This window comes from Triticum aestivum, chromosome 1A (assembly GCF_018294505.1).
Source record: "Triticum aestivum cultivar Chinese Spring chromosome 1A, IWGSC CS RefSeq v2.1, whole genome shotgun sequence".
NCBI lineage: Eukaryota > Viridiplantae > Streptophyta > Magnoliopsida > Poales > Poaceae > Triticum > Triticum aestivum.
Window position 1 is genome coordinate 97,284,357 of NC_057794.1, and position 24,369 is coordinate 97,308,725.

Genomic DNA, 24,369 nt, shown 5'->3' on the forward strand with positions numbered 1-24,369 from the left:
ATACTTGTGCTCTTGAGAGAAGCCACTAGTGAAACCTATGGCCCCTGGGTCTCTTTCTCATCATATCAATCTCCATCACTTTATTATTGCTTTGCTTTTACTTTGCTTTTACTTTTTACTTTGCATCTCTATACCAAAAATACCAAAAATATTATTTATCATCTCTATCAGATCTCACTTTCGTAAGTGACCATGAAGGGATTGACAACCCCTAAGCGCGTTAGTTGCGTTGAGCTATTGTTTTTGTGTAGGTACGAGGGACTCGCGCGTAGCCTCCTACTGGATTGATACCTTGGTTCTCAAAAACTGAGGGAAATACTTATGCTACTTTGCTGCATCATCGTCTCCTCTTCGGGGAAATCCAACGCAGTGCTCAAGAGGTAGCAAGCGCCCTAGCGGGGACTTCCCCGTCGTGTTCTGCGGCTCGGGCTTGATGGCGAAGGCCGCCGGAGAGCCACCCAATGAGGAGGAGGTCGTCGCGTCCGACAACCGCCGCGGTGTCCACGAGCTGCCACGGCGGCGAGAGAAGGACGGGGGAGCGGGGGCGAGGTACTCGAGGCGCGGTGTGTTGCCGGCCTTGATGTAGTCGAGGATGTTCTCGAGGGTGCGGCCGGGCACCCCCCACCACCCGCGCTGCCCTTCGGCGTTGTGGCGGCCGCGAGGCATGACGCCGTTGGTGGGGGCGATCAGGCCGTCACGACGGCGGTCGAAGTAGATCGTCCAGAATGTGTTGTTGTCGGGGGAGTATGCCGGCGTTCGTCGCTGCTCCTCCATCAGCGACGACCTAACGCGGGCGATCTCTGCCCGCCTATCTGCCCCGGTGGGAGCGGGTGGCACCGGCACGCCGCCGGCGCTCAAGCAGCACGCGCCCGACACCCTCATGTCCGGGGGAGCCGGATAATCGGCCTCAAAAAGGAGGCGCGCCTCCCACTCGTGGAGGTGGTGGCGGCCAAAGCCGTTCTTCGCTGCGGAGTCGCCTGGGTACCGCGCTGCCATTGCTCGTCGGCGGGCGTGTGGAGTGTGCGAGCGGGGAAGGGGGGAGGCGATTTTTTGCTGCGGTGCGGCATTCACCGACGAGGAGTCCGGCTTATATAGCCGGAGCAAGGGTGGCAGAGGCGCATGCCAGGCGACGCGTGGCGGGCGGCCGTGGCGCTGGGCAACGCGACGCTTCACTGCATGGCATCAATGGGCATGCTGACTGGCATGCTGCATCGCGCCAGGCGCGGCATCAATGGAGGCGACGGCGCGGCAGCGCGTCACAGTTGGCATTGATTCCCGCGAGAAACGAGGCGATGTGGACGACGAAGCGGCGCATCGCTGAAAGAGCGGGCCCATCACAGTTCGCGCCAAAAACGGTCCGTCCGACGCCCCCAGGCGACCCCCAGCGCGCTGGGTTCGAGTTGGGTACGCCGGCGTCAATTTCGGCCCAATCCGGCAGAAAACGGCCTCCTGGGGTCGCGACTGGGTCATTTTTTCGGCGCCAGCACTGAAAAAGTGCCCTGGGGGGCCTGTTGGGGGCGCGGCTGGAGATGCTCTAAGTATCTGTTGTATACCACTATATTTTTACATCAGCATGTATTTTGTTAATCGACCTAAATCCAACCTTTGTCTGATCTAAAATTAGTTGTAGCAAAATGTTAAAGGCGCCAACATTGATTTTTATAAAGAAAACTGCTTGGTAGTTTTGCATACTGAGTTGCATGAGTGTACTATCTCATATCATGCACATTACTAAATTTTAGTGCTGCTTTGGTTGCCCATTCATTCATTGTGTCAATGTTGCTTTCGTATTATCTTATCTTGTTGATGATAGTTGTGCCATACTGTGTTAATTTGGTGTTGGCTAGTTGCCCAAACGTTCGTTGTGCCAATGTTGCTTTCCTATTATCTGACTTGGCCAATGATAGCGATGCTAGTGTCTTAATTTGGTGCAGGCTGCTGAAGATAAGAAGACAAACTCTGAAAACAGCAAGGCAACCCCATTGTTTCTTTCCAATAAATCTAGGCCAGGTAATATGCCAATAACTCATGATTAATCTATTTGGTTTCCCTCCTAATTTATGTTATGATGCAGTGGTCGAGACACTCTTCACTATCAATAATACAAGCCTGCCAAAATCGTCATCTGAATCTGTTCAGTATCCTTTATCTCGAATGCAACAGAAAAAATTTATGTTTGTGAACCAATTAATGGCTGAAGGAATGATGGAAATGATGGAGGAATCAGAGGTGCAGAGTCGTGCGACACAACAACTGATCAATGTATTCAGAGACAGTGTAGCAAAGCAGCAAGAACTTGCCCACATGCTTATGGGCGTCATCCGTGTTGAGGTTGCAGATTGTGACGTTGTAGATCGCTAGGTTCTGTTCATTTATTTGCACTGGCATAAATCTTTGATTGGCCAGTGGATGTAATTTCATGTAATATATGCTGGATGTGTAACGTTTTTCCCTATATGTCGTACCTTTGCTTGATCGGTTTTGGTCCTATGCATAATTGCTCGTCGTAATGGGCTCAAATTATCTAATTTGGCCTAAAGACATGTACGAACTTTAGTGGGCCCATTAAGTTAATGGGTCGTTACCAGGCCGAAAGTTAATGGTCGGCCCTCTTAACTCTCGAGTCGTTAACAGGCTGACATCGAAGCAGGCAACAGGTGGGCCCAATTGATTTCACAGGCCGTTAACAGGCCGTTACGAAGTTCGGGCTACATATGGCCCAACTATACTGTGGGCCTTTAGCAGGCCGAAAGAGACAGCGGGCTTGTACTAGACCATGAAGAGCATGGGCCGCCAAGAGGCCGAAAGTCAGGTTGTATTGTAAATGGCCCAACTGTGTTGTGGGCCTTTAGCAGGCCGAAAGAAAAACCAGGCTGGTATTGGACCATGAAGGGCATAGGCCGTTAAAAGGCCAAAACTCAGGTCCGACTACAAATGGCCCAACTCATTTATGGTCCGTTAACATGCTGAAAGGTACACAAGGCCGGGAATTGGCCCAACACTTAAATGGGTCGCTAAAAGGCCAAAACTCGGGTCCGGCTACAAATGGCCCAACAGATATATGGGCTGTCACCAGGCTGAAAGACACACCGGGCCGGAAATTGGTCCAACACTTAAATGGGTCGCTAAAAGGCCGAAACACAGGTCCGACTACAAATGGCCCAACTGATTTATGGGCCGTCAACAGACTGAAAGACACACCGGGCCGGAAATTAGCCCAATATTTAAATGGGTCGCTAAAAGGCCGAAAGATGTACATCGTGAAAATTGGCCCATCCATTGAATGGGTCGTTAACAGGCCGAAATCTTATCGAACCGATATTAAGCCCAAATATATAGCGGGCTGTTAACGGGTTCGAACTGACGATGGGCTGCAATGGTGTCAAATCTTTAATGGGTCGTTGACGGGCCGAATTGGCACATCTCGTATGGGTCGTGGGCTTAAATGGACCTGACACAAGTAGGCCTTATATAGGCCGGCCTGCTATTTTTTACTCGGCCGGCATTTTTCATCGGAATGGGCCACTATTGGGCCGTGCCACGTGTCGACCTATCATAGGCGCCTCCTGTCCAATGAGTGGATGATATCTGTCCCAACGGTGAGGCAACACGTGTTTCCTCCGGCCAATAATGATTTTACATGTGGAAAATCCCCATTGGTCTGGGCTGTTAACGGGTTATCGGATCCAAAACCGGACCCAATAGCTTAACGGCGTTCCGTTACGGTGGGTGCCACGTGTCGGTCACCCTTGATGAAAGCACTTCTGTGACGCGTGATTTATCGTCATGGAAGTGGACACTTCTGTGATGATAATTTTGGTAATGTCATGGAACACTTCTACGACAACACAGGTATGACTATCTTGATTCTGTCATAAATGTCATGGATGTACATGCATGACAGAAAACGTGACCTACTGTGACAATCACGTATCATCACGAAAGTGTATTTTTTTGTAGTGAAGAATAGTGAACGGCAAGACACTACCGCTTTGGTCCTAGGAAGGCCAGCGCTCCTCCCCTCCCGCCGACGCCAAGCTTGGTGTGCTGAGCATCTTCGGCCGATTAATCGCTTGGCGGCGATGTGGAGGCAGACAGCTTCACTTCCCGGGTCTCCGGAAGCGGAGGTTATGAAGGCAGAGCTGGAGAGCGCTAAGGCAAAGCTTCAGTTCTCTTGGTTCATGGCTGGACACGAGGAACGGGCGCCGGCGACCATTTAGACCTAGCCAGACGAGATCCGCTTAGTCAATGTAATGTAATGAAATCTGTCATGTTTATATGAAATTTGACGTGTTTGATCAAATTTCGTCAGATTAGTTTGAGTTGTTGTCGTTGGATGGCGGTCTCCCGCATCCGTGTCCGCAGACTTGTCTCCCCCCCCCCCCCCCCCTCCTCGGTTCACGGACGGATGCATGAGAAACTTTGCTGGTTGCCATTAGAGATGCCCTTAGATTGTAGCAGGTCAGAGAGCGCTCGGGCCAAAAGAGGATCTCGGGTGAACTACTTACTACGGGATTGGTAACTAAACGTGCATTTTGAAAAAAGTAGGACTAAACTGACACTTCGATAAAAGATTTAGGACCTCCAGTGTATTTAACTCTTTTCCTTTTAGTGCTCGCGTCCGTCGACGAATAATTTGAAAAGATCCACCCACTCAGCAGCCGTTAGATCCGGTCCAACCAACGGTTAACCCCATCCTCATTATTGCAACAAAGTCAGTGTTGCAGAACCCTCTTTGCAACAGAGTTCATGCTGCAGAAACATTTAAGTGTTACAATTTTTTTCGTCTTCACTTTTTTGCAACATTGATGATGTTGCGGAGGCTTTTTACAACATAAATGGCGTTGCACAAATTAGAGAAAGAATGGGAGCTTGGGAGGAACACGGAAGGCAACTGCACTCGAGGGATTTAGATTCAGATCCTGCAATGTCCCGATGGGAAAACTGGAACAAAGGCTCAATTACAAAACATAAAAGATAATGCTAGGTAAGCCCGCAGGACACATGTCACAAGGACGAGGCGCCGGACGTCCACGTGCGATCTGCCGGCTGAAGCCAAGCCTTTTCCTTTTATTACTAATAAATAAATGCGCACGTGCAACACACGTTAATATTTAGGCAATATATTAATTGCACGGGATATTAGGTATGTTATTATTTGTGTGTTAATTCTGTGATTAATGCAATATTTGGTATGATATTAATTGCATGTTAAACACGTTTAACGCTCGTCATTGGAGCAGTCTAGGTCATTAGATTGACTTAGTTCGATGGTCGAGATCAGTTGGATCTGCCTCTTTAGATCTTTTTATTTTAGGATAGATATACATATGCCATGGAACTTCAAAATACCCCTTTTGAGACTTGATAGAAAGCTTATCGTACACAGAGGGAGGGGGTTCACTCGGGGGCTCTTTCCAGCGAACAGAATCGTTCGCTAGATCGAACCCTCCTGGGAGAAAGCATCGTTCGCTTGAATGCCGCTAGAGCTGACCTACACCAGTTTTTGGCGTCCATTGCAAAATTGTAACAGAAGTACAGAACAACAATTTCTCCCATAATTTCAGGTTTCTAATACTATAAAATTACATATGCATGACATCCATTTCCGGCAACATTTGTCGAATCTCTACAGCCTACTAGTCACTCTACATACAGTACGTCATTTTCCGGTCTGTGTCTAGACCTCGACCTGCTGCTGCAGCTGCAGGGTCTCGAGATGCATCTTCCTCCTCATGCTGGCGATGAACTCTTCGAATTTCTTGTTCATCTCGTCCACGTCGTCAACTATCTCAGGCTGTGCTTTCTGCCGGGTCGTGTGCTCCCCTCCTCTGCTTCCCTCGTCATGCAAACTAGAGATCCTATCCGCCACCACGGCAATCTCATAGCCAGCACCATGATGAAAGTGGTTGAAGCTGTAGTCCGATCTCTGTTTCTCCGCGGGATCCATGTCTTGGACCGTCGCGGCATATTCCCCCTCTCTCGCTCTCGTCAGCGGCTTCCTGCGCCGTACTCGCGCCGTGGCCGTCTCAGCGCCTCGATGTTCACGCTCGAGACGACCTTCGTCGTCGCCGGTCGCGCCAGCCGCCGTACTGGTCCGCCGAGTCTTGGGCTGAGGCCGTGCCTCGGAGCTGGAGCACGCAGCTCCACGGGCCGTTACGGCCGCGGAGCTGCGTGGCCGAGCTGGAGCAGCCAGGAGCCCGGCGTCCTTGAGGATGACCAGGAGGATGGCGTTGCAGAGGAGGATCATGTTTCTCCTGTTGACGAGCTCGACGAGGCGGCGGCCGTCGAACCCGAAGGCGTCGACGGTGGAGAGGAGCCAGGCGGTGGCGCGCGGACGGTGGAGGAGGAGCGTGTGCGCGAGCAGGGTGAGTGCGACGAGTGAGAGCAGCGCGGGGGCCGCGAGCTTGGCCTCCATTTTCCCAGCCATGGACACGGTCGTGCTTGGGACGGTGTGGATCCACTGATCTCCACTCCACTTATAAATAGCATGCACGCCCGGACGGCTCGGGGAGGAAGACTGAACTTGCATGACCCGATCCCGGGTATTCCTGGCCCTTGGATTGCCCATCGAACCAAACTAATTCGTCAGGAAGACTCGGGAGTTGACGTTGTCCTCGTCTCGGTGGGGACCGGCGCGACTCCGAGTCGGTCTAATCTTCCGGTTGGGATGGGGCCAGCGGGAACTTTCAGACTTTCACACCTGACCTGACATGAGAGAGAGCGAAAGCGACGGAGACCGGATCAAGTCGACGGCTCGGCGCAGGGTTCACGCCATGGAGCGAGGGCAGGCGTCGACACGTACATACCCCGCGCGCGGTAGGGTGTATGGAAGACGCGGGGTCAATCAACGGCCACATGGGACTGATTTGGTGGTCTGATCATATGCTCACCAGTTACCACTGCGTGACAGCGGACAGTGTGTCGGTCTACTCCGTGTACTCCTCCGACCCCGTTTGTCGTCCACCCGGCTGCTGCCTCCATTGACTGGTAGCTCGGCAGAGACTGAACTGGCTTGGCTGAGCACGGTATGATGGACATTTGCGCCTTTTAACTCCCCATCATCGCAATCCGCAGGCTATCTTCGTGAATCATCGGAACTTTGTGTGACGGTCAGTGGACGCCGAACATTAACGAAAAAGGCTTTCGCCTCGTTTTATATATAAAGCACCGATCAATCATAATTTAAATACAAACTCACTCCATCACAACATACGCACACGTCCAAGACAGGATACAAAGACGTTGAGCGCAGTAACATTACCCCTAGTACTACAAGAGCAACCGGGGTCCTCAACCGTGAGCATGTCATCATGAAGAGATGAAGCCGCATATGACGAACCGTGTGCTACAAGAAGGCGCCTTCAGAAAGGTTACGACACCAGAGTGCTGCCACCGGTCGACCCGAGGATCAGAGTTTCACCTGGAGCAACGCGACGGGCAATAAGAACCGCGACAACACCTTTAAGAAGGGAACGAGCTTTGCCGCCGCCGATCCAAGATAGATCAGGTTTTTATCCCGGCCAACATTCACCACCACCGGACGCCACACCCCAGCGACCACGCCGTCCACACGACCATGGCCAACGAGCAGCACCTAACCACGCCGTCCACACGACCATGGCCAACGAGCAGCACCTAACCACGGGCTCCGCCCATGAGCACCGTGGAACCACCACCAAGGCCGCCGCCCCGGCATCCCAGACCTTGATACCACCTCACTTGAGACCCATCGCAGCCCCAACCAAAGATACGGGCGGAAAGGGCCCGCCTTTCGCACCCCTGGGCGGCCCCCAACTCCGAAACTCAATAGGTCGGCCAAAACTGGCCTCCATCAACCCATCCGGGGCACCGGCCGTGAGACGAGGTCGGTCCTGCTGCCGGGCGCGAGACGAGCACGGTCCTGCTGCCGGGCGCGAGACGAGGTCGGTCCTGCTACCGGGCGCTAGACGAGATCGGTCCTGCCGTCGGGCGCGAGACGAGATCGGTCCTGCTGCCAGACACGAGACGAGGTCGGTCCTACTGCCGGGCGCGAGACAAGCGATGCACCATTGTTGGGGGAGGGCCGAACCTCCAACAAAGGGAGCAACCAGACGACGAGGAGAGGACCGAAGGTCGAAACGGGCCGCCTACGGACAAGTCGACGGCAGGAAACGAGCCGCTGTCCCAGCCAGCTCGCCGAGCTGCCGTGATGCCGACACGGCGAATGGAAGCCTCCACACCGAGAGAGCCGAGCCACCCCGCCGCCGCAGCCCACAGCCGAAGCAACAACCACGCCGGGCTGATGCCCCAACCCCCGCCGCCCGCCCACCAAACGTCGACAAGGCGGACACGCACCACCACCACCACAATACCAGCACCACCGCGCCCTGGCCAGGTCCAGCTGGAGCCCCACCACCCCACCGGAGAGACGGACTCTAACTGCGGCGCCACCACCTAAACGCAGCCGCCGGTCACCCCTGCCACCGCCAACCACCACACCGTCCAGATCTGGGTCGGGGGTCAAATCCGCCACCAGCACGAACCAGGGCGTCGGATCCCCACCGCTGCGCCGGATAGGTAGGAGGCGGCGCCGCCAGCCACCAGAATGCCAGGAGGAGGAGAGTAGACTGAAGCAGGGCCGGCCCGACGGCCGTCACCATCGAGCAGAGGAGGGGCGTCCCGCGATGGCCCCCATCTGCGCGCGAGCAGGAGCAGCCCCGCCGCCACCAGCGCCACACGGCCTTCGGACGCCGATGCCCCCGGCGGCGCTAGGGAACCTCCGGGGGGCGCCCGCGGGAGCGCCCCGGGGAGGGAGACGGACGGACTGGACGGGGCCGCTGACGGCGAACATTAGGCATGCATGCGTTCTCGACTTGGGCTCGGCTCATCGTTGAGTCCCAGCTGCAAGCGACGCAACCGAGACGGAAGCAAGTGTGCTACGGGCTATGGCCAGTGTTAAGATCACAGTACTACTACTAACTCACTCGATTGATAACTTTTTTTTTTGCGGAAGCACTCAATTGTGACTCCACAATTTTGGTGTTGCTAAATGTGCATACTGCACATGGCTCCGCTACGACACGAGCTTGATCCAGCTCGTGCATCGTCGGGTGTGCTTCCATTCGGGCACTCACTCAATTGATAACTAATTCACCGAGTATGTATTTGACACATTTTTAAATATATAACATCACAGTACTACTACTAACTCACTCAATTGATAACTAATTTATCCAGCCAAGTAGGGCGCTCGTCCCTTCGCCCGAAGAAAAACCGAAAAAAAGAGACCAATGAATTGGAGAAAAGAATAAAAGAAAACCAAAGAAAAACATAGATAAATGAAAAAAAAAGTAATAAGAGCCGGACAAAAATTAACAAAATGATGAAAAATGAAAGGAAAAAGCTGAAGAAAATTGTGAACAAATAAAGAAAACCAAAATAAAAAGTAAAGAAAAAGCATAAGAAAAAGACCGGAGAAGAACCAATAAACAAACAGGCGATCTAGCGACGAGAAGTGAGCGACCGATAAAGGAATGATAATGGGCTAGCCGAGAAACCCTTCGAGTGAGAACTGCTTTCATCTCGCATAAAGTGAGATATAGCTCTCGCGGCAACCACGCGCCTCCTCACGCATCCTATGGTCTTGCCTATTGGGGGCGGATCGCTCTAGTTGTTTTCCTTTTTTTTGTTATACTTTCCTTATTTTCTTTTAATTTTTAATTTTTTATAAATGTTTGAAATTTCACAAAAGCTTCATGAAAATTGGAAAATTTCACCAATTTGAAAAATACTCTCGGATCTAAATGAAATCATGAATTTGAAAAACGCTCTTGGATTTGAAAAAATGTTACGAATTTCATAAAATGTTCAACAATTTGAAAAAATGTTCATGAATTTAAAAAATATTCACATACTTAATTTTTTGGGGGATTTCAAAAAAATTTAGTGAGCTTTAGAAATATTCTAAATTTTAAAAGATGTTCATAATTTCCTTCCCAATTTTTAAAATTGCGAATTTAAAAAATGTGCACTAATTTTGAGAAATGTTCATGAATCTAAAAAATGTTTATGAGATTTTAAAAAAAGTTTGCAAGTTCAAAAAATGTTCATGACTTACAAAAAATGTTGCGAGTTTGAAAAATGTACCAGAGGATTCTAGCCGCGATGCAAGGGAAGCCTGCATCCTATGCGCTAGCGTCGCCAGATCACGAAGCTACTCGTCGGTGTCTTCCATGACAACCTCGGGAAGAGGAATTATTACAAAGATATCTGAATAAGAGCACGCAAGCTATGCAAATTCTGCATGAAAAGGAAATGTCTGACAATACTTACGTCTCGGGGCGGCCTCCATACGCTAGCACTGTTTCTGCACTTGACGAAGCTGGGTCGACGTGTCGACCAATGAGTTTTAGAGCTGCAGAACTTCTTCTTCAACTTTCTTGTAATACTCATTGTGACTCTCCAGAGCTCCGTCTCAACGGCCCTGATCTCATTGCGAAGGCAGCCCTGCTCGCCCTTGCTATTTTCAAAGCTGGCCTTGCACGACCTCACACGCCTCCCGCTCCGCCTTCACACTGGCCTCCAAGTTGCGGATGGCCTCCTTCATGCCACCAGTCTCCTCTTCGGCAACACGTTTGGCGTTCCTGGCCTCGTCGCGCGCGAGGTTGGCATCCTTGAAAACCTACAAGAGGTGCTCCACCTCCTCGAGGGCTACAACACGGATGAAGAACAAAGCACAAGCATAAGGCTCAACAACTACAATAAAGACTCACATGCAATAGTGACAGATGCTTATAGATCACGCTCGCACGCAGCTGCTCCAGGTCCTTGTTGACCTTCCGATGGGCCTCCAACTCCTCACGCAGCCTAGAGTTCTTGGAGACCAGATTGCAATTGTGTTGGCCCAGCTCCCGAACAAAGACAAAATCACATTTAAAGAACCGGGGAGCTACAACGAAGAATATACAGTTCAACACAAACCATGCCCGGTTCCAAAATAGAACCTTATTTAGTCCCAGGGGCTACTACTAGTATAACCACAAAGCATAAATACAATGAAACGAAGGGATCACCATAAAACTAGGCTCCACTTACAGGCCAACCCTATGGACAGCGGAGCAGAAGAGCTTCATCTCCTTGCTAGCCGCGTCCATCACAGATCTGGTTTCCTACGGCACGTCCGGCCCCAGCTCACTTCCCTTCAGAAAAAATAATGGTAGCTACGCCACGACGGAGTCCGCTGCCACCTTTGTCTTCTTGCTCTACCGTGTTTAGATTGCTGTCCCTGGGCTTCGAAGCCCGCGAGGCGAGCTTGGGGGGAGGCACCACAATAATAACAACCTCGTTTGTGGTCTCTGCCACCAGCGTCGCCTCTGGCAACACCGTGGCACTAGGAGCGCTAGACCATGAATACAGAGAAGAAGCAGGATGTAGGGTGTTACCTTTTTTTAAAGGGCCTGAACGTGGGTAACCCACTCATGTGACTCCCTTCTGGCACATACGACTATGTTTGCCACCCTATGAAGGGTTCTAACGGTTCTACGTACCATCAGCGTTGGTGGATTTCTTTTATGGGCAAAAACAAAAGCTCTGCCTTTTCATTAAAGGAGGGGAGAACAGAATACAAATACAAGATCACGTAAGAAGCACATGGAGGAACACAAGAACTCTTTAGGGAAACACAAGCACATTAAGGTTTCGCCTCTGAAAAGATTTTGGTCTTTGGCTAGTGCGCGCAACCACCATTTCTGGACATGTTCTTTTCCGTTCCTTACACAGGTTCCATGCAACACAAATGGCCATTGTGATCTGCTTGGACGATTCCACAGATTACGCCAAAGAAACCGTCTTCTGCCACACACGAATGGAAGTGTAGGTTGCACTAAACTGAACTTGCCAAACGTGTTTTGCGAAAGGGCATGTGACTAGGAGGTGGGCCGCATTCTCTTCATGAAGATCACATATGATACACTTCTCATTGTGTGGCTAGCCTCTGGTCGCAAGATGATCAGCAGTCCAGTTCTTTATTCTTGATGAGAAGCCACAACTAATACCTGACTTTTGGTTCATCTTTAATATTTCAAACCGAGTTCAGCAAAAACTCCTTGACGCGTTCCAAGAGCTGAAAATCATAAGCAGAAGCGGTTTTCATGACAGCAAAACAGGGGAGGGCGTTCCGGGTTTGAGAGAGGAGGGGGAGGTGGAGACACGGTTTCGTAGGCTGCAGATTCCGGTCTCAAGCGTCCACATCGATTTCCTGATCTTGAAAAATACTCAGGAAATTTTGTTGTAGTCGCCGGCGATGATCAAATCTTTGGGTATTATAAAAACAAGGGTCCTATGGGTGGCCGGCTAGATTCTCGACGTGGCATTTTGGTTGACAAAATTCAACTTTTGCCATAATTTTTTAGAATATATGTGTAGTACTTCACTGGATAAGCACAAAATCATAGTCATAGGAAGAAGCTCTTGATGGGAGACCTTTCAGAATAAGACATTTGTATTTTAACACCTACCTATGAGGAAAAAAAGGTGCTACTGCTAAGAAATGATGTCTTTCTTTCTTTTTGGCTGTCGACTTCACCACGCGGCAATGACTCATAAAAGGAACAAGGTGTGTCAATGCGACAAGCTTATGTAATTGGTTAGTACCATCGGGGAATTGCCGACGTGTTTGGATCTTTATTAGTTTTGAAATATGTTGGTACTTAAGTACAACTGGTGAATGAATTAAGGCCTTTTAAACGTTTGATTTCTTTTCTTCCAAAAGAAGTTAAACCCTCATCCTTGCATCGTATGGTATGATGCACACAACTTTTGGCTGTAATTCTTTAGAATATACAGTACTTCATTGGATAAGCACAATACATTTCTTTTTTAACACCTACCTATGAGAAAAAAGGGTGCACTCCTAAGAACTGATTTTTTGGCTGTCGACTTCAACACTCGGCAATGACTCTAAGGGCGTCATATAGGCAAAAAACTGATGTGAAAAAACAATTAAAGAGGATAGTGAATATTTATGGTGATCTAGGAAGAAACGGTGTTAAGCACGTGGACCTATGAAAAATAACTACTAACTAATGCATGAAGAAGTTTAATTGTTAAATAATTAAATGAGGAAAACATAGCTACAAAAGTCAAACACGTGTGCGTTGAGAAGACTACTACCTCCCTCTTGGTTTATTAGTCTCTTTCGTATTTTGTGCCAAATTTTGACCTTAAATTTAACTAACAAAATGTTAATGCATGTCATAAAAAATATCGTTGGATTCTTAATATTTTTTAGTTAAATCTATGGTCAAAGTTTAGCATAAAATACAAAGAGGACCAGTAAATCAGGACGGAGGTAGTAGTTGCTAAGTTTTTTAACGCACTTAACACCTCATGTAAGCAATAATGCATTGGAAGTGGCCTCATGGAAGGTATATCGTGTGTCGATGCGGCAAGCTTATGTAATTGGTTGGAGTTATCAGGGAGGAATTACAGGCGTGTTTGCATCTTTATTAGTTTTGGAATATGTTGATACTCAAGCACAGGTGGTGAATAAATTAAGGCATTTTAAATGTTTGACTTTTTTTCTTCCAAAAGAAAAGTTAAACCCTCATCCTTGCATTGTATGATGCACAACTATCTTTATTGTAAGAAATATTCACAATTAAACAGTAAAAAAGGATATAACATGACCGAAACAAATAAGAAAAATGTTAAACCCTCATCCTTGTATTGTATGATGCACACAACTTTATTGTAACAAATATTCACACTAAAACAGTAAAAAATGATATAACACGACCCAAACGATTAGGATCACATGATTTATATGCATAGTGTATTATTGTATTGGCATCCAAGCCGGTTGAATCGTATCATGTGCTACTCGAGGCATCCAAAGGCCATAAGTGATTGATCCTTCACGCATTGCAGTGAGCATCACATATGGATTCATACAGTAGCTCGAAAAATAACCTACAATTTATTTTGGAAAATTTCGTTTAGTTAAAGGAAAAAATCGTCGTCACCCAATCCAAGTTGCGCACAATAAGGCACACTCTCCCACATGGATTTATAACACCACCAACGGGGCACATCAGATTGTTGTGATAAGTTGATCGTCATCAACCACTGAACCAGATATAACCACTTGGTCCACTAATCCTAAATGAAAGCCCGACAGAACTTAAAATCATTGCACCTAAAACAGAATCTTGGTTAGGTCAGATTCTCATATAGCTTGGCCAGCCTAAAACAGAATCTACAAACACCTCTTTCTCTTGCACTATAATGTAGAGGCTTGGCCGCTTGGGTGTTGAAGAGCGAGTGGCGTGTCTTGAAATCAAGTATCCAGGCAGAACCTCCTAATTTGACCATTACCTACGAAGCTACAAAGGACTCCGGTTTGATCTGCATCAATATTTACAGAATGGTGAGCAAGACAGTTTTGCCCCAACGTGAAACAAGGTTTTGGACGTACTTGTTTCCTAGCAATTATTCCGTTGTCAGTCAAGAGCTTGTACAGCCATTTGCTGACGAAACATTTTCAAATTTCAAGATTTATCAATCCCAAGTCCGCCTTGATCCTTGCCTACGAAGAATGTCCCGCTTAGCTAATCTACATTTTCTGCTTGTCACATTGCCAGAAAAATTAGGAGCGGTAAATGTTCAATATTTTTTCGCAGCGCTTTGGTTATTTCAAAGAAGGATAGCGTGAACATTTTTAGGCTAATAAGTGTTGCTGTGCGTGTGCATGGACATTGGCGTACCTGCATATAGGCCGGAGCTGGTGACAGATTATTTAGTTTCACTTATTATTTTATTTTATTTTAAAAAAAAAGGCTCATCCTCGGCCTCTGCATCTGAAAGATGCATGCGACCATTAATCTTGGGCTGGTCTAATCTTGCGTGTCTACATCAATCATAATTCCTATTGTCAACTGCATAGAAATTTCGTTCCATATATATTATGGGGTGGAAGGGCACCGCCTTTTACCGCCCGAACGCGCTCGGTACCCTTCACCGGTACGCGTCGTGACCATCGTCTCAGGTCAACAACTACTACCGTGCCTTCTCCCTTTTCATTTATAACCGGTCTCATTAGCAAGCTAATCACACTTATTATCTAGGATCGACATCTCTGGAGCCTGGAGACTAGGAAGGTCCTCTCAAGGTTAGTTGAGATTTTTGCCAGAAAAAGTTTCTCGATTCTTTTCATGGATGATGATGCATGACAATTATCCTCTACCTACCTTTCGCGCATACCTGAATCTCGAGTCAGTTCTTGAGACCCAAAAACTCTTTCCTTTTTATTTGTTTTATTTAGAATACATACTGAAGTTGCATCATGTTATAGGGAGTAATTAGTGTCAGCTTTTTTTGGATTATTAGCGGGAGTAATTAGTTTGACGAACTCTCCTTTGAGCACCGGTTCTTCCTCTGTTACAGTATCAGATGCGTTGCATATTTTCTCAGTCCTCTTGATGGGAAAGGAAGAGATGTATCCCTCCTCAACAGTATATATACTCTTCAGCTTCCCCGCAAAAAAAAAGTATACTCTTCAGCTATTATCAAAATAAAAATAAAAAACGCCTGCACTCTTCCGGGGAAAGCCTCTTTACTTTTTTTTTTGTGGGAACTCTTTACTTCTTTTATGAATAACAAACACTTGTCTTGTGCCAATTTGTGTACTCCATATAGACCTGTACAATTTTTTATTCTGTTTGCCTAGGACACTTTTATGGTTGCAAACTTGCAGCGCAGTAAGTTCGACTGATTGTGTCCAGATAGAGAGGCCATAGAGTTATTGCTGTCTCAGTCCCGCATGCAGTCTAAGGTGCTAAAGGGGGCAAACTGCTGGGGTGCATGCATTAAAATTTGAATTTGGGTAAATCTGGCTCAAGTAGGTTTGAAACTTTGAATGCGATTCTGAGTATCTAAATAGTTCAGATCTTGGGTATAAAATGATTTAGGAATTTCTCTTCAGAATTGTAAGTGTAATATATTGAGCAGTAAGTAAAAAAAAGAACAAAACAAGTCAGATATATTTGAATTTGATCATTTTGATTTTTGTAAAATTTGGCACAGGCTGTGAATTCCAGAAATAGAGTTTATGTAAGGAGCAGATGGTTCTGTGATGTCAGCTCAAATTTTGGATCAAAGGAATAGGAGCTTCCTCAGTAGGGGTCAAGATAGCAAAGATTTCATATATAGGTTTGGAACACCTTCTTTCAAAGTATATCAAAAAGGAAAACGGTCTCTATTCAGGAAATAAAATTCAACAAGATGTCATTACATATCCGCACACATTTAGCAGCAGCGGACGAAAGGGTTACACCCGTTAAGGTTTGTATATTTTTTTAGCAATTTATTGATTTGTGTTTCTTTAGAGAATATATGACTTGCGTTTGGTGGCTAATTGATTTTCCTTTTCACCTTAGATTCCTCCATATGAAATTCGGACCAAGATCTTTTTCATGATTTACAGTATGTCCATTGATAATATAGAAGCTAATGGATTCAAATTTTATCAAGTGTTGATGGAACAATATTATCCTTGGTTTGCACAGTACATGGTCATGCAAAGGTAACACAGTTATTTGTGTTCTTCACAGTTTTGAGCAAATTTCGTAACCATGATGAATTGCGCAATTGCAGGGTATGCATCGACCCAAATTTTCATGACATATGTTTAATGTTCCTTCATAAAGTAAACTCACCAGTATTGGACATGGAAATACTGAAAGCTACATACGCGAACTGCAAGGTTATCCTCACTCTGAGAGCTACATATGAAAGATACAAAAACAATTTTTCAAGTATTATTGTGTTTGTTTATGCAGATATTATTACGATCCGATATTACCAAATCTTGTTCAGGCGAACGCACATTACTGAAAAATATAGGTATTTGGTTTGGAAAATTTGCCATTCAATGGAACCAGGACCCAAGCACTTATGTAGATGGCCTAATACCTCTTATAGTAAAGGTATTGCTTTTGCATTGGAATACGCATTTTGTGACATAATTGACGTGTGCATGCTTCTTCTGACAATGTTAATGCGGTTGCCGAGTTCAACTTCCGTGTTCTCTCTGTTCTACATGATATGTCTACCTTGTTTTGGATGGCTACTTCTAAAGTCAGAATTTCACCTATATTTAGAGATTTATTGGTGTTTAGCAATTCTCATCTTGCATGGTTTGCATTTTGGCTAATAGATAGAAAAGAGGGCAACTGTGCATATATTACAAACATGTCAAATGTCACGTCCATGGTCTGACTCTTCTACCGAAACTATTTTTGCAGGCGTATCAGAAAGGGTTGATGCTTGCTGTAGTTCAATTCATTTCAAAGGTGTGCATAATTTGCATCAGTCCCATTTCTCTATAACATGTTATTTGGGATTGCTTGGTATCATGACCAATGATTGCTCTGCAGATTCTTGAACCTTGCCAGCCAACTATTAGTGTTGGGACAATGGAGATTCTTAGTCTACTTGCTGAGATCTATACAAAGCCAGACCTCCAACTTTCTCTGGAATATAACATAGAGGTTGCAATTTTTTTTTCATGTAGACTTTCTGGTTGTACATGTATATTTACTCTGTTACACAATATATATGTCTTTATGAATGTAGGTCTTGTTTAAGAACTTTGGTGTGGATGCAGAACATACCAAAACAAATTACCTTCTTAAAGATGTAAAACTTGAAGTTGCGGGAAATCAAGAGTTTGCAGTGAAAGATGTTGTGCATGTACCAACATGGTTGTGTCCGACTTTTCTTGATCAGGTTTGTTTTGTGTCCACTCTAATTATTGGCTTTAAGAGACTCAGTTTATTGTTAACCTAGATATTGAAGCCAGGGTATGTTCTACTAACTCGGCTCGGCTTACCAGAGGTTTTACCTTATATTAGTCCTCATTGGAGCCTACTTGGTAACCACTTGGTAGTTCTAGGGTATTTAACATGGCAATACTTGGGAGGCACCCAAAAAAGGCATGAAAAATCTTGAGGAAAATCCACAACAACAACACATTATTATATGCATCTCCATGACATAAATGTTCAAAGCAAATCTATTCAACTTACTGTGAATTGAGGAAGAAAAAACCTAAAACAACTAGGAAGTAGATCTTTTCAGCGTGAGTAGTGTTTGTGGAACGAGCCCAAATTCGATTGTCAACATGGGAGAATTTGGATAGGTCCTTTGAAATTAATAGTTGACAAGGTTTTCATCTTTGATTTGAGCTATGTTCTCCCCATCCAACATTGTTGATCTCTATTTAGCAATGTGCTTTCTACTCCCTCTGTAAACTAATATAAGAGCGTTTAGATTACTATTTTAGTGATCTAAACGCTCTTATATTAGTTTACGGAGGGAGTAGTAATTAAAACGTGCATCATTTGTGTTATTTTGCAAGTTAGTTTAGCGCCTTTAAACTCATCATATTTTTTAGTGAAATTGTATGCCTAGTAAAAATTTTTTACTCAAATCACACAACTATCATGAATAAAGTTCGAACATAGCAATTTGTCAAGAATTCTACATGGGTGTGTGGGTGGTTGGTATGTGCTTGTGTGTGCATCCATCCTCCATGGTCTATGCATTATACACATACATCGATACTCATTTGAGTGACATGCCATTCAATCAAAATTGAAGGGAGTGCACTACTAAAGCCAAGTTAGTAGCCTCTAAAGAAAACTAAGACAAAATTATGACCACAACACTTGTCCCGTCACTTCGCACCACCAATTATATTAGTAGCTGATTATTTAACCACCAATCTGGCAAAGCACTTTGGAAAAAGGGTTCTCTCTCATTTTATTTTGCAAATACAATGTTATGATAATGAATGGGAAAAATAATCACTCATTTATCTATTCAATTGCTAATAGTTAACACTCTGGAAGACTCACACCTCCAATTTTTGATAAATACAAGCATTGATAACCAAATAACATTTACATGGATTGATCATTCGCTTTCTCCGCTTCTAATTGAGTGACCGCAAATGGTGTTGGCATCCCTTTATTTTCTTTGTATTACACTTCAAGTCCTTGTGAGTTGTAATGAGTGCATATATTGTTTATCAGCCATTGCTTGTCTGACCTCATCACATACTTATTATTTTCGCATGCTTTTATGCACAAACAGGAAGGGGAGGCATCTATGCCACTCACCCAGTACATCACTAGTCTGAAACCAATCATGCACACTGTCAAGCTTGTTGGTGAGATGAGAAACCATTGGTTTTATTGGGTGGTAGCGGAAAAGGCCAAGAGCCTCATGGCATCAATTATCAGAGCACTACACGATCTTCATGAAGTTAATATATGTCCTGTACAGTTTTATGCATCAAACATTGTCGTGACATATTATGGGAGAGTGAAAATCAGAGCTGCATGTTTCAAGAAGACCGTTCCTATGATGCGCAAAAACTATGAGGATGTCAGCAATATTATTATGGACACACTGTTTGTTGACTACAAGCTAACTATTATCCCCAAAGATGTTGTTCATCTACTTTCATTGATGAAGTCTCCCATTGCAACAGGTATGAAGTATGTGATAGGGACGCACGCCTCTCTTATTCCTCTTGGGAACAGGTTTCAATTCTATCTGGATATGTGCGACCATATTACATCTGTGGTGGACCCTGAACTTAGGTCAAATATTCATGAAGCTCTAGATGATCCCTATGGTGAGAACTGGTCAGTGTTGCTGAAATATAACGTTTTGCTGAAGGAGTCATTCTACAGATCCGGGTCGTCATACAATACCAAAAAAGGAGCCATTGAATTTATGAGGTTTTATAGGAACACACTTGCACACAGAATGGATAAATGGAAGAAACCGTTGCAGAATGTTGGAGATTTCAGAACATTGATATACACTAAAGAGGATATTGAAATGATCTTACTGGTTACCTATCCAATGATCCTGCCGAGAATGCAAGAAGAACTCCAGAATCATAAGCGACTGAAGGATTTGAATCTTCATAACCTAAACTTCAAGTAACTCCAGCTTTTGTACTATAAGTGTAACTGGTAACTGTGTGATGTTGTAATCCAACAATAAACTTTGATTTTTCTAAGCTACAAAGGTTTGAAAGAATATCTTAAGTGAGTTGTTGTATTTATCATGCTTCATTCTGAATTTTTGAGAATATTGTTTTATAATGATGAAGATGTTTTCCGAAAATATGTGTGTGTGCCCTTGGTGTCGGGGAATACCCCGCGGTATGACCCGGCTGGGACTTGGCATTTCATTGGTAAGCCGGCAGATTGTTTAAACCAGAGGTTAAGCCAGCGGGAACAGTTAAGCAGGTTAAGCCGGCAGACACAGTCATGTAACCCGGCAGACACAGTCATGTAACCCGGCAGACACAGTCATGTAGCCCGGCAGACACAGTCATGTAACCCGGCAGACACAGTCATGTAAGCCAGATAGTTAAACAGATAGTTAAGCAGACAGTTAAGTCAGACAGTTAAGCCAGATAGTTAAGCCGGACAGTTAAACCAGATGGTAAGCCAGATTGTAAGTCAACAGTTAAGAAGCCCGAAACGTTAAGAAGCCCATGGAGAGAAGATAGAATAGTTAAGTCTTAAAGTCCGAGTTGAACTCTACATGTAACCCGTCCCTTCAACATATATAAGGAGGGACAGGGCACCCCAAAAGGGACAAGTTGAATAATCATTAAGTCTAGACACAACTAGGAGAGCCGGAGTTACGACGACTCCCTAATGATGATAATGAGATCTAGCCACAAACAGTATGTAGGATTGTTACCGGATGATGTTTTCCGGGGCCCGAAGCTGTCTAAATCTTCGCCTTGCATGTTGCGTCACTCGATTCCGATCAACCCCTTCAAGCTACCGCATAAATGCGTTGGCCTCACGATTAAGTCCTCACACTAGGACATATGACGTGACGTTTCCACGACAGTTGGCGCCCACTGTGGGGCCTGCGCACGGTGGTGTTGAGTTCTTGAAGGGATCTTTTTCAGGGTTCGAGAAATTCGCAATCTTCCGAATGAGGAAAAGATCGGTTTTGGAAAGATCAACATCAACTTGGAGGTTACTAGATCAAGATCAGAAATTTTTATGGGCATCATCCATCAGTTCTGTTGACAGGATCATCAGAGAAGATCCCAAAGATTTAGCATGAGCCACTGCGTTTATCAACAGGATCAATCTGCTACCATGAGACGAGCAAAATTAAAATAAAGACCCGGAGGAAGATCCGGGTGTGGACGGGTCAAATCCGCCTTCAACTCCGATCCGTTGATTGCCAAAAAGCCGCCTCCTCTATTTGGCAGCCGGGGTCACCTCCGAGCCGCCGGCATGTTTAGAGCCGGCCACGGCCACCTCGACCGTAGCTCCGTCCTGAGCCGCCCGCCACCGGTACATCCCTGATGCCGCCGTCGGACAAGCCGTCGCTATGGTTTCGCCTCCAACTCTCACGGCCTCCACCAAGCTGCTAGATCAGCCGCGCCTTACCGGCCTTGTCTTCGAGCCGGACTGCGCCTCACGAGGGGTTTCCTAGAAGCGACGTTCCCACCGTGTCCGATCGGTCATTCCATCTTTTTGCGGGCCTCCTGACCCACCACATCGCATCAAGCTGCCGGAGCTGAGCCGCCCCTGCCATAGACGAGACTTGTTATAGGTGGGAGCACGGACGGAAGCATGAAGAGGGAGTAGGTAAGCATGAAGAGGCCGCATGGGAGCATGGAAAGTGGAACATGCGGCCTCTGCAGCATGCTGTCCCACTTTGCGTGTGATCCGTCCACGCTGGCTCCACCCTGCCCCGACCCGCGCGGCCGTACTCTCCCGCCGCCGTGGCTCTCTCCATTGGGGTCACTACCTCCGCTGGGGTCGCGCCAAGCCGCCCGGCCGCTTCAAGTCGCCATTGCCGTGACCCGCCTCGCCTCTGCTACCGCGGTTCTGCTATGGCCAGCGCAGTTTTTTGCCGTTACGGCCTCAAGCCGGTGTCCCCGAGCTGCCTCCTCCACCATGATTCTTCGCCGTCGCCAGGACTCCCTGCACTGCCCATATTCTGCCACAACCGGCTCTCCGAGTCTTCAGCTCGGCCTCGCGTTGCCCGTGAGTCGCCCTGATTCAGCGTGCCCTTACTTCTGCCACGTATCCGGCCGCGAGGCAGATCACCTCCATCAAATTTGCCGAACCGCCGCAGCCTCGTCCAGCATCGCCCAGTGGCCAAGAGCCGCCGCAGTACTAGCAGGCCTCGGGCCACCCCTGCATGTGGGTTGTTTTCTCTACGGTCTCACCTCGCCGGTTTGCCGCTGCCTCCACCGGCTTGCCGCCTCATCTCACCAGGGTACGTCCGCCATCACGTTTCGAGCCGACCCCAAGCCATTTCGCTGGTCTGCCTCTTCTGCTCCAAGTCGCGGTCTCCCCTGGCTAAGTCATCTGTTAGCAATCGCCGTTATCCACCCGGCGACCCTGCCGCGCGATGAGCTGCCGTCTGCCATCATGCCATGCTCCGCACCGAACCGCCGTAGCCCTGCCTCGTCAGTGTACGTCTGCCTCGGTCAACACATTGACCCGTCGCGGTCTTCTGCCACCTCAAATCGCCGCCACGCCTTGAGCCGTCGTGCCGTGGCTCGGCCGCGCGCCCCGCCTCCACCGGTGCTTCTTCGAGTCGGGCTCGGGGTTGACCCCGCCTCTGAATCGTTGGACACGTCGTTTCTGATCCGAGTTGCCGCCTCTGAAGCCGCCTTGCTGTTTGGGAAAATTTTGAACTGGCCCCGGCTCTGAGCCGCCGTGCCCGAGCAGGAGAGCGACGCCTGTGAGCCGTCTCCGCTCCACTGCCGTTACGGCCGAGCCGATGTGGCCGGTTTGACGCGCCGCCTCCGTCAGCTCGTCACCCGTCTTCACTGGCGGGTCCTACTGTTCCTTTTTTCTGCTATGAGCTGGCTTCACCGAGTCACCGCCGGGTCACCGCTGAGTGGCCTTGCCTACGCCACTGCCGCTTCTAGCAACCCGTTGTCGCACCGCGAGCCGGCCATGTTGCGGCCTGACAGAGCCGGATCAGGACCGTGCCTTGTTCCATCTCTCGAGCCCCGCCTCACGCCACCACCGCCGTCGCACTTCAACGCCATGGATCGCTGTGTTGAATCGGCCCTGAGCAACCTCATCTACGAGCCGCCACCCGGCCGCTTCTACATCTCTTGGTCTCCGCATCGGTTTCAAGTCCGAGTCGACGGCCGCCTCGTTCCTAAACCACCACGGTCTGCGTGGCCTTCGAGCCTTGCAGATTTGCCATCGCCGAGCTGCAACAACTTTGACCCCTAGCCGTCACCATGACCCGATTCCGCATCGCTGTTTCCTACGGCCTCTCGGCGCCCTGAGCCGCCGTAGCAGTCTCTGCCTTCGCCGCGGCCTTGCGTCTCCGAGCTGCCCCCGATCGGCCTCGTGCCGCTGCGACATCTACAACAGCCGCCGCTGTAGCCTGCTTCAATGCACCGTCGCCGCCTCGAGCCAGTCCGCCGGGTCACCTATGAGCCGCCTTGGCCTTCCCGCGTTGTTGGCGAAGCCACCTTGAGCCGTCCTAGCCGTGTTCTGTCCCTTTGGGGCTGAGTCGCCTCCGAGCACTCTTGTATTTGCTGCAGGCATCAGCGGCAGCCACCGCAGCCAGGTTTCGCCGAGCCGCCTCCGTTGCTGGTTGTCATTTCCTCTGATTCTTCAGTCGGCCGAGCTGCATGTTAAAATCTTCAGTTGTTTCGAAGATTATACCGTGAAATTTTCTGGCTTTGGAGTGGAAGTTAATGGTCCTGGCATGTTAACATCTTCCACTCTGTTGCCATTGCCGAGTTGCCGGGTTGCGAGCCTATTTTGAGACCGTTTTCCTCGCACCCGTCTCCGAGCAGCTGCACCTTAAGCAGCTGCATCTGCCTCTAAGTACAAGATGAAACTGAAAGATCACTTTCAAACATATGGAGGAAGGAACTTGGCTTTCGCAATAAAGAACTGAAAGCATCATATATATTTGAAGTCTGCTTCACCGCTATAGTATTTGGGGAGATAAGTACAGTATGATATTTGTGGTGCCACTACACATCCAAGTTGCTCAGGGAATACACACACAGGTTGCAGATGCATTTCTATGGTTGGCTTTAACCATGCTCTTTAGTAGTAGGTTGTCCGGTGAATTGACACAGCTGTTCGTTTTGAAGATAAACTTGTTTGATAGCCACAGTGGTGAATCTTGCAGTGGAGCTACTGAACTGCAATCAGATACTTACAGAGACTCAGAAGGATCACTGTTTCGCGCTTCCCCTGCTCACATTAAGCCGGCCTCCAGCTCTGCCTGCTCCCCAACAGCCACCGCGCACACAGAAGAGGAGAAGTAGAAAGGTGCTCGTATGAG

At 47.5% G+C, this 24,369-nt stretch overlaps 2 protein-coding genes across 2 annotated transcripts; one reads left to right on the forward strand and one right to left on the reverse strand.

Moving 5' to 3' along the window:
• Positions 1-5,540: 5,540 nt before the first annotated feature.
• On the reverse strand, positions 5,541-6,473 carry LOC123102044 (uncharacterized). The gene has a single exon (XM_044523349.1). The coding sequence runs from the start codon at positions 6,428-6,430 to the stop codon at positions 5,681-5,683; it is 750 nt and encodes a 249-aa protein (XP_044379284.1). The 5' UTR covers positions 6,431-6,473; the 3' UTR covers positions 5,541-5,680.
• An 8,523-nt stretch (positions 6,474-14,996) lies between these two features.
• Positions 14,997-20,068, forward strand: LOC123102126 (uncharacterized). The gene is made up of 9 exons (XM_044523442.1): positions 14,997-15,148; positions 16,063-16,320; positions 16,416-16,561; positions 16,633-16,741; positions 16,818-16,964; positions 17,283-17,330; positions 17,415-17,528; positions 17,614-17,766; positions 19,135-20,068. Exons 2-9 carry the CDS (start codon positions 16,261-16,263, stop codon positions 19,996-19,998), a joined length of 1,641 nt encoding a protein of 546 aa, XP_044379377.1. The 5' UTR covers positions 14,997-15,148; positions 16,063-16,260; the 3' UTR covers positions 19,999-20,068.
• The last annotated feature ends 4,301 nt before the right edge of the window (positions 20,069-24,369 follow it).

Bases quoted from the DNA above. Each gene is read 5' to 3' on its own strand.
- LOC123102126 (XM_044523442.1), top strand. From the start codon at position 16,261: ATGTCATTACATATCCGCACACATTTAGCAGCAGCGGACGAAAGGGTT. The intron at 16,321-16,415 runs GTTTGTATATTT...TTTTCACCTTAG, and splicing joins AAAGGGTTACACCCGTTAAG to ATTCCTCCATATGAAATTCG. The intron at 16,562-16,632 runs GTAACACAGTTA...GCGCAATTGCAG, and splicing joins CAGTACATGGTCATGCAAAG to GGTATGCATCGACCCAAATT.
- LOC123102044 (XM_044523349.1), bottom strand. From the start codon at position 6,430: ATGGCTGGGAAAATGGAGGCCAAGCTCGCGGCCCCCGCGCTGCTCTCA.